This window comes from Leptonychotes weddellii, chromosome 9 (assembly GCF_054177405.1).
Source record: "Leptonychotes weddellii isolate Sample4059 chromosome 9, ASM5417740v2, whole genome shotgun sequence".
Lineage (NCBI taxonomy): Eukaryota > Metazoa > Chordata > Mammalia > Carnivora > Phocidae > Leptonychotes > Leptonychotes weddellii.
The window spans coordinates 10656077-10666877 of NC_138377.1; the positions used below are offsets into that span (position 1 = coordinate 10656077).

Here is a 10801-nt window from a genome sequence, read left to right on the forward strand (position 1 = left end):
AAAGCAGTAGCCAGAGTGTCAGCGTGCTGCTCACTCCAGTTCCCCATGCCCCCCTCCCCCCGCAGTGCCATGGAGCAGATATCCATCACTGGAAGCTGCATTAGCTTACTAGGGCTGCAGTAACAAAATATGGCAGGCTGGGTGGCTTAAACAACAGAAGTTATTGACTCACACTCCTGGACACTTAAAAGTCTGAGTTCAAGGTGTTAGCAGGGTTGGTTCCTTCTGAGGGCCAAGAAGGAAGGATCCATTCCAGGCCTCTCTCCTTTGTCATTTTCTCCCTGTGTCTTCACATCGTCTCCCCTTTGCACATGTCTGTGCCCAAATTTCCTTTTCTTATAAGGACGCCAGTCACATTGGATCAGGGCCCACCCTAATGATTTCATTTTAATCACTTTTGTAAAGACCGTATCTCCAAATATGACCACATTCTGAGTACTGGGGGTTAGGGCTTCAACAGATGAATTTTTAGGGGGACACATTTCAGCCTGTCAAAGAGGCTTGCTTACACACATAGTGGGGTGCATTATAGGAGAACTCTGAGCTTGGGAGATTCACCATGGGAACAAGCCTGCTCTTGTCCAAGGGGGATGTTACCTCATCCCTCAAAGTTTCTTTTTTTCTTCTTTTTTTAATTTAATTTTTTAAAAGATTTTATTTATTTATTTGACAGAGAGAGACACAGCGAGAGAGGGAACACAAGCAGGGGGAGTGGGAGAGGGAGAAGCTGGCTTCCCGCCGAGCAGGGAGCCCGACGCGGGGCTCGATCCCAGGACCCTGGGATCATGACCTGAGCCGAAGGCAGACACCTAACGACTGAGCCACCCAGGCACCCCATCCCTCAAGGTTTCTTGCCACAAACACAAATCTTAAAAAAGGCCTGGGTAAAGAGTGTCCAGGGCTTTGCATGCTTGGCACACAGGAAGAACATGCAGGGATGCTCAGGATCCATGTGGATTATCTCTCTCAAAAGCAGTGCAGTCAAAATATCAGATCAAGGTACAGCTCTACCATCCTCAGTCTTTATCAAGTCAGGCTCTGTTTCACACAGCTATAAAATTGATTACACCTCCCAACAGTTATCTACATTGAAGAAAAACCAGAGCCACCACTCTTTAGTTTGAATAATGATATTTATAAATATCTTTAATACCAACTAGGAAGTAAATGTAGAGCTTAGTCAACTGTTACATTATTTACTTTGTCACAAAAAGAAATATATTTTTTTTTAAAGATTTTATTTATTTGAGAGAGAGAATGAGAGAGAGCACATGAGAGGGGTTAGGGTCAGAGGGAGAAGCAGACTCCCTGCCGAGCAGGGAGCCCGATGTGGGACTCGATCCAGGGACTCCAGGATCATGACCTGAGCCGAAGGCAGTAGCTTAACCAACTGAGCCACCCAGGTGCCCAAAAAGAAATATTTTTAACTTAAAGGTATAGATGACTTCTTTACTTTCTAGTTGTTTGTAGAAAAAGGAACTTGTAGAAAAATACGTTCAGAGTGATTGAATAGAAATAATTCTTATTTCTTTCAATAGATGGGATTGCTACTTTTATATATTATAATTTTACTTGTGAACATATTTGATTTTTCATCAGGAATAATATATAATAAAGGTAAGTTTCAGACTCTCTTACTGTTTTCTTGTAGTTCTCCTTTATTCCCTTCCTCACTAACAATTAAAATACTTTTTTTTGGTACTTCTTTACCTTGTCTTCCAATTTTTCCCAGGTATTATTTATTGTGCTCTTGTCTAGAGGTTTCTAATAATATCACTGTGAATCTATTGGTATTAAGTTGTGTACATAGACACCTTTTTTACAGTGTTTCATCGCTTGTAAGTCATAGAATATTTAAAGTTTAAGGAGCATTTTATATTTGAAAAACTTTATTTAATTACTTAAATAGCTTTTTTTGCTTTTTCCTACATGGTTACATGTGGTATGAATTGTAAACTGAATTATAAGTCTAACAGATTGAGACTGAAGATCATTTTCTAAAAGTAATACATGGATTAAATTACCCGGTAGGACTTTTATGGTGGAAATGCTTTGTAAGAGGAATAAGACAAGGCAATTCACCTCCACTTGTGCAGATTGTTAGATTTTCTAGCATTTGGACTGGGTCTGCTAGAACAGTAGATGCTTAATAAAAAAAAAAAAATTGTTGACTGACTAATGAAGAGATGGATTCAGGCTGTCTTCTATTCACAGGTGTGTTGCAGAAATGCTTGATTTCTGGGATGACCCAGTACCAGTTCCTAGGTTCTACTGTAGAATATATAACACACACACATGGGTAGAATCTAAGATTAGAGAGTCACAGGCCAACTTAACGAGATTTCAGAGAAGGGAGTGTTTACTTCCACCTGAGAGGGTTGGTCAGGGAAAGCTTTGTACAAAAGAGAGCAATCAGTCTAGGTCCCCAAAATGAGTGTGTCTATGCATGCATGGGGGAGACAACATCAGGGTAAGTGATGGTAAAGTCATGGAGGTAGGTAATCATATAATGTCAGGGGAGCAGTAAATAGTTTGGCCAGAATGAAGGGATAGAAGAAGTAAAATATTTTGGAAAGATAGGAAACTGGTTCATGTCATGGAATTACTTGAATGCCAGGCTGGAATTTGAGCTTTAGCCTAAATTCATTAAGATGGAGATTGACAGAATGGATAAAAACCCATGATCCAACTCTGCTGTCTACAAGAGATTCACTTCAGATCAAGATAAAGGGAAGAGATCTTCCTCCCAACCCCTTTTCCCTCCTTTTGGGAGAGTCTCTTTCCTATCAATAGCTCTCTATTAAAATAGAAATTCTCTCTTCAATCTCCAACTCCTGTCCTTTCTCTGTGCTCCCCAAGGGCTTTAAGAGTCAAGAACTATTTAATATTTACATTGCAAAATTTCCAGCTTTGTTTTATTGTTGATCTTTAGTTTTGTACCATTGTGGTCAGAAAATATTCTTGGTATGATTTCAGTCTTCTTAAATTTTATATTTGTTATGTCTCTTTTTATGTGATTGAGCCAGGGGATTCTTCTGTGTGCACTTGAGGAAAATGTGTATTCTATTTTTCTTGGATGGAATGTTTTATATAAATCTTTTAGAACCAGGTATTCTGAAATATGCTTCCAGTGAAAAAAGGTTCTTACTGACTTTGCATCTGGATAATGAAATTTGTTGAAAGTTTTTTAAAAATTAAAAAAAAAAAGTCAAGAACTGGTTTTTGACCACTTCTGAATTTAAAATATACAATTATAATTCTTACTCTTTTAAAATTATTTTGTCAGTTTAAAAAATATGGAAATTCTTCTATCAGTGACTTCAAATATATGTATTTTTTTATTATTTAGGTGATATGGAGATACACTTTGCTTGTGATAGCAAAGGGTTCCCCCAAAAGAATGAAATAATCAAGTTGTATCTTTCCTCAGATGACTTGGTAAGGTCCCCTAATAGTATGCAACAACCCCTCACAGTCTTTTTAACTCCACATGGAAAACCAGTAGCACTGTACTCTTCAAATGCCTTCTACTATGTTCAGACTTGGGGAGGTAAAATCCTATGTAAATAATAATCTTTTCTATTCCATTCCACTTGGATCAGGTGAAATATTGCATTTAGCCATTGAACAGCGTGGGTGGTTTTGCCTTTTTTTTTTTTTTTTTAAAGATTTTGTTTATTTATTTGACAGAGAGTGAGCTCAAGTAGGCAGAGCAGCAGGCAGAGGGCGAGGGAGAAGCAGGTTCCCTGCTGAGCAGGGAGCCTGACGTGGGGCTCGATCCCAGGACCCTGGGATCATGACCTGAGCTGAAGGCAGCTGCCTAACCCACTGAGGCACCCAGGCACCTTTTTTTTTTTTTTTAAGCTACATCCCCCTTCCCTTTTTAAAAGGTTGGTTGTAATGATCTTTATTTTTTATGGATCTGATTTGTCCTTTTGAAGTTTGACAGATGTAGCCTGTTAGAGAAATTTACTTCACATGACCCAGAGAAAGAATCTTTCCCTTTTATAACAAGTACCACATTGTGGTTGTCATTTGGGTAAGGGATGATTTGATTTTTACAATTCATATAGTGGCATTTAAACACACACACACACACACACACAAACCCAAAATAAAATAAAATATACTATTAAGATAGCCATCCAGCAAATGCTAGCAAAAACCTAAGTTAAGAAAAAATGTATAGATGGTTTGAAATCTATGATAAATATAATAAAAACAAAGATAAACACCCCACAAGGACAAACACATTTTCCCCCTGTCTTCTTGACTTAGTTCCCAGTTCCTTCTTGATATGCCAAACATGTATTTACTTTTTTATTCACAACTGTTGTGAAGTGCATGCCCTTTGAGTCAAAAATGCCTTTCCTCTTTGTGATTACATATTATGGAAAAAAGAATGGGCTTTAGAGGAAGGGAGACCTTCGGAGCTCGGGTCAAATCTTGGAGTTATGCATGGACATACATGGTCTGTGTGCCCTGGGGCAGGTTACCTAACCTTTCTCATCTCTAGTTTTGTCTTCCTGAAAGGGAATTAACTATAACCTACATTTTGTATAGTTGTGAAATAGTAGTTCTAGAAGTGATATTAGTAGAAATAATGCCTAACATTTATAAAATGTTTGTGTGTGTCAGGCATCTTATGTTCATGATGACATTTAATCTTCTGTAAGATATAGTACTTAAGATTAGTGGAGGAGGACTGAACCTACCCTCTTAGATTCAGTACCTGAGGCCTGTAAAATAAATGGATGAAAGACAGATTAACAGGAGAAAAAAAAAAAAACAGACTTTATTTACACATGCATTGCGGATAGCCACAGGAAAACTCAGTGATGAGTAACTCAAAAGGCTGAGAATTAGAATTTGGGACTTCTATGCCAACTTCACAAAGGGCAATATATTGTAAATCAGTGACAAGACAGGGGAAAGGGGGTTTGGGTTTATCTTCCCTCCAATCTCCATTAGAATGTAAGTTCTTTGAGAGCCGGGATTTTTGTCTGTTTTATGCAGTTCTGTTTCCCCAGCCCCCATAACACTGCCCAGATTCGTGGTAAGAGCTCGGAAAATGTTTTTGGAATCAACCTGTTTCCCTGTGTTATAGATAGGGAAACTGAAACTCAGGTAACTTGCCCAAAGTGGTCTTAACTATTAGGATAACCAAATGAGTGGAAGCTGTTAGCATCCATCTCATGTTGGCTTTCAGTAAAACCTACAATCTATAATTGCTGCATTCTCATCTACCTTCTCAAAGCTGGGAAATAGCCAATAAAATGCACTAAAATGAGTTTTGCCTTATACATTTGCTCCTTTAACCACAAAATAATGATTTTAATAAAATAGGGATTTAACACAAAATTTAACACAAAATAATGATTTTAATAAAATAGGGATTTCTACATGTGATGGCAGATGGCTTTGATTCTATATTTATTAAACATAATAACTTTACGTAAATTTTTTGACAGCAAAGATTATTGTATCAATGAATTAAAGCCTATTATGATACTAGCATAATAGATGACTGAGTTCTAGAAGTGTACTATTTCAAAAGAGATTTTTTTTTCCTAGTTAGAGATGAGGATTACTGAAGATAGCCGTCTTCAGCAGCATCTACTTTTCATAGATTTCCCCTCACTTTTAAATTAATGTAAAATATGCTTCTCTCCATCACGTTGTCATTACTTTTTTTTCTCCCCTCTTTCCTAAAGAAAATCGAGTGTTCTTTCCAATCTGAAAGTGAGCTTACTTCGAAGGAATTTCTAGGTGTGTTCACATCAGGAGGACTTGCTCCCAGCCTGGGAATTATAAATAGTACATACACTGGCATCTTCCACTTTAATTTAACTTTGGTAATAACATTTTATTTTATTCTTTGATATTATTAATGAGAAATAGACTCTTTCTCATAGGATGTGTTTTTTTTTAAATAGTCCATAATGTCACATCTATATATGTTTTATGTTTTAAACCTAACAATACAATGTTAAACTTTTTGCTTTAAATAGTTTTTAAGAAATTAGTATATGTGCTGCTGAAGTGAGCGCTAGTTCTTAAGAAATTAAAGAAAAAATACGTGTGGTTTTTTTACTTTTTACCTACATATTTATGATTTGAATCGTTCTTCATTCTTTTCCTGGGATGGGAGCTGCCATCTGGTGTCATGTTTCTTCAGCCCAAAGAATTTTTATCATTTCTTACAGTGCAAGACTGTGGGCAATGAATTCTCTGGGAGATTTATCCCCTCGAAAATGTCTTTCTTTCACCCTCATTTTTGGGGTTAACAAAAAAAATTATACCTTTATTAAGATATAATTTGCATGCCATACAGCTCACCTATTTAAAATGCACAATTAAATGGTGTTTAGTATATTCACAGAGTGCGCCAACATCACTGCTATCTAATTTTAGAACACTTTCATGACCGTGAAAAGACAGCCCATCCCCGTTAACAGTCACTCCCCGTCCACCCTCTGCTCTCCAGATGTGGGCAACCACTAAACTACATCTGTCTTTCTGGGTTTGCTTATTCTGAATGTCTCAGATAAATGAAATCCTACAACATGTATCTCTTTGTGACTGGCTTCCCCTCAGCTAACATAACGTCTCCACGTCTCGTCCATGTGGTGGCACATGTCAGGACTTCATTTCTTTTTACTGTCAAATCATATTCCAGTGTATCAATACCACGTTTTGTCTATCCATTCATCAGTGGCTGGACATTTAGGTTGTTTCCACCTTTGGGCTGCAGTGACTCACGTAGCTATGAGCATCTGTGTACAAATCTTTGTGTGGAGATACGTTTTTTTAATTTCTCTTGGGTGTCTACCTGGGAAATTGAGTTGTGAGGTCCTAGAGTAACAGTCTGGTAACTGCCAGACTGTTTTCCAGAGTGGTTGCACTCTTTTAACATTCCCACCAACATTGTATTAGGGTTCATCTTCACCCACAGTTGTTACTGTTGGTGTTTGGTGATACAGCCATCCCAGTGGATGTGAAGTGCTATCTCATTTGGTTTTGATTTGCATTTCCCTGATGATTAATGATGTTCAGCATCTTTTCACATGTTTATTGTCCATTTGAGTATCTTCTATGTGGAAATATCTATTTAAATTCTTTGTCCATTCTTAATTGGCTTGTCTTCTTATTCTTGTCTTTATATTCTCAATACAAGTCCCCTATCAGACACATGATTGGCAAATATTTTCTCCCATTTTCTGGGTTGTCTTTTTACTTTTTAGGCAGTCTCCTTTGATGCACAAAAGTTATTTTGATGAAGCCTAATTATCCATTTCATTGTTGTTGACCTTGTTCTTTGGTGTCATGTAGGAAACCATTGCCTGGTCCAAGGTCACAGAGATTTGCCCCTCTGTTTTCTCCTAAGAGGTTCATAGTTTTACTTTTTACATTTAGGTTGTTGATCCATTTCGAGTTCATTTTTGTGTGTGGTGTGAGGTTGGGGTCCATATGCATAGTTTATATGTGGATATCCATCTGTCTTAGCACCATTTGTTGAAAATACTATTATTCTTTCCCTACTGAATTGTTTCGGCACCTTTGTTGAAAAATCAATTGACTGTAAAGGTGAGGGTTTATTTCTGGATTCTCAATTCTAGTGCATTGATCCATACATCTATCCTTATGCCAGTACCGTGTTGTCTTGATACTGTTGTTTTGTAGTAAGTTTTGAAATAGGAAGCATGAGTCCTCCAACTTTGCTATTCCTTTTCAAGGTTGTTTTTGCTAGTCTCTATGTGAATTTGCTGGCTTCCATGTGAATTTTAGGATAAGCTTGTCAATATTTACAAAGAAGTCTGCTGGAATTCTGATAGAGATTGTGTTGAATCTATAGATCAGTTTGGGTGGTATTGCCATTTTAATAATATTATCTCCCCATCCATGAATATAGGATGTTTTTTTATTTATTTAGATTTTCTTTAATTTCTTTCAACAATGTTTTGTAGTTTTCAGAGTGTAAGTTTTATACTGCTTTTGTTAATTTTGTTCCTAATATTTTATTCTTTTTGATTTTTTTTTAAAGATTTTATTTATTTATTTGACACAGAGGGAGAGAGGGAGAACACAAGCAGGGGCAGCAGCAGGGAGAGTGAGAGGGAAAAGCGGTCTACCCACTGGGCAAGGAGCTCGATGCAGGGCTTGATTCCAGGACCCTGGGTTCATGACCTGAGCTGAAGGCAGACACTTAACTGATTGAGCCACCCAGGTGCCCCTCTTTTTTATTCTATTGTAGAGGGAATGGCTTTCTTAATCTCATTTTCAGATTATTCTTTGCAAGTGTGTAGAAATACATTTAATTTTTATATAATGATCTTGTATCCTACAACCTTGCTGAACTCATTTATGAATTCTAATAGGTTTTTAGTGGTCACCTTGATTTTTGAATGATACGTTTGTCAGATACAGAATTTCTGGTTGACTCCCACTTCCTTTTGACATTTTGAATATGTTATTCTGCATTTTGAATATGTCAACTGACACCATTGTTTCTGAATGAGAAGTCAGCTATTAATTATATTATTGTCCCTCACGTGTAATGTACCATTTTCCTCTGCATGCATTTAAGATTTTCTCTTGGTATTTACCCTGATTGGGTTTCTCTGGGCTTCTTGAATTATAAGTTTATCAAATTTGTAAGGTCTTCAGCCACTATTTCTCTTAAAAAATGTTCTGCTCCTTTCTCTATCTCTTTTCCTACTGGGACTCAAATTATGCACATTTTAGAATATACAACATTGTCCTGGAGATATTTAAGGCTCTGGTCATTTTTCTTTAATCATTTCTCCCCTTTTTCAGATAGGATAATTTCAACTGCTGTATCTCTAAATTCACTGATTCTTTTACCATCACCAATCTGCTCATCTAGTAAATATTTTATTTCGGTTATTATACTTTTTGCCTCATTATTTTCATCTGGTTTTATTGTTATATTTTTCATTTATGTGCTGGGATTCCCTGTCCATTCTTTCACTAGGACATTTTCTTTAAGCCTGTGTACATATTTATAATAGCTGCTTTGAAGTCTTCATTTGCTCTCTGGACTCACTCTGGGTCAGTTTACCAAGTTTATCATCTAACTTTTTTTTTTTTATCAGTTACATGTTTCTCTTTTCATGTCATATCATTTTGGTTGAAACTGGACATTTAAGATAATAAGCTATAGCAACGGGGGGAGTTGTTGGTTGTGGTGTAAAAGGCTCTTTCTTGCCTTGACACAACTGTAAACTGTCTTATTTATGGTTTCAGCAGCTGTTATCTCTGTTCAGTTTTTTAAGTTTCCATGGTTGATTTTTTTTTTTTTTAACATGGCCTTCATTGGTCTCCTCAGCACTTGCATTGCCCAGGATTTGGGGAAATTTATATTTAGCTCTGAGCTCACCACTCTTGCAGTTCCCTTGCCCGTTAGATTTTCCCCTTAAATTCCCAATTTTCTGTCCACATCAAGCTCTGTTCTCTGGCACATCAAGCCAGTAATGCCTCGGTTTTGTGCTACCTGAGCACGGTTGCATGATACGCCACTATATAGCATTTTACATAATCAATTAACATTTTAGTTATTTCCAGTCTTCTACTATTACAAGCAATGATGAAAAATATTCTTGAGCACATTTTATTTCACACATATGTGAGTATAATGTAGGATAAATTCCAAACAGTGAAATTTCTGGGTAAAGGGTATATGCATTAGATGTTTTTATTTAATTTCCATTTTTAAAGATAGGATGGGATATAGCAAAATAAGTGTTGCCATGGACATTGTCAAACACTGTATTCTGACGTCTTCTTTATTCAAGTTCAGTGATCGAGTTTACTGGTTGATCAATATTCCCAGAGAAAACATTACAAAAAATACAGGTAAGAATGATCTGACTTAACTTTTACTCATGGGTCTGGGTTGCCAAATGTAGCAAATAAAAAGCACTTATATTAAAAAATTATTTGCTGTTCCATATAAATGTCTCATATCATATTTGGGACATGCTAAAAATTATTATAATTCATCTAGAATTCAAGTGTAACTGGCAATTCTATTACAGTTAGGTTGGTTTAACACACATAACATTTATATTGTTCTTTAAGTAAACTCATTTTCTAGAAAGAACTCAAAAATTATAGTATGGAGAAATTCATGTACCAATAGGTTACCTTAAAATAGTCTGTAATATGAAATATATTATTCACTATGGAATCTACTATTAAGTGTTATGTGGTAGAATAGTTTTATATGCTACTGTAAATACCCAGATGGAAAAAGGAGGAAAGTAAAGTTCCAGGAGTTATAAGTACTGAGCTAGTGGACTGAGCTAGTAGATCTTGAGGCATGAAATACATTTTCATACTTTAAAAATGATGGAGGGCATATTATTTTAATATGATAGGTGCAAAAAGCAGAAACCAACTTGGCTTCACTGAAGAAAAAAGAAGAAATTTGTTTTTGTCATGGAGCCCAAAGATAAAAATGCAACCAGGTTATAGGAAGGAATTAGGACTAAGAGATGGACAACCATCAAGACTTTCACCCTATTTCTCATTTCTGTTTTCTGTAAATCTACATTTATTTTTCTCTCTCTGCAGACTAGCTTTCTAAAGCTGCCTCACTGCTAGTCAATTTTTTTAAATATACATTTCCTAGGGGCCAGCCCAATTCCAAATTCCCAGGAGAGTACCTTTAATTGGCCTACTGTTGATCTAGCACACACTTGTATATCAATCAAATGGTGATGAGGGACCAGGACAATGGGAATCCAACAGGCCAACCCCTCTAGGTACAGGAGTAATT

General features: G+C 36.5%; 1 protein-coding gene across 1 annotated transcript in view; it reads left to right on the forward strand.

Moving 5' to 3' along the window:
* The first annotated feature begins 1538 nt into the window (after nucleotides 1-1538).
* Nucleotides 1539-10801, forward strand: part of CATSPERB (catsper channel auxiliary subunit beta) — a 78728-nt gene continuing 69465 nt past the window's right edge. Inside the window, exons 1-4 of the mRNA XM_081829737.1 lie at nucleotides 1539-1617; nucleotides 3350-3438; nucleotides 5715-5855; nucleotides 9816-9876. Coding sequence (XP_081685863.1) covers nucleotides 1539-1617; nucleotides 3350-3438; nucleotides 5715-5855; nucleotides 9816-9876 — 370 coding nt within the window. The remainder of the gene's footprint in view (nucleotides 1618-3349; nucleotides 3439-5714; nucleotides 5856-9815; nucleotides 9877-10801) is intronic.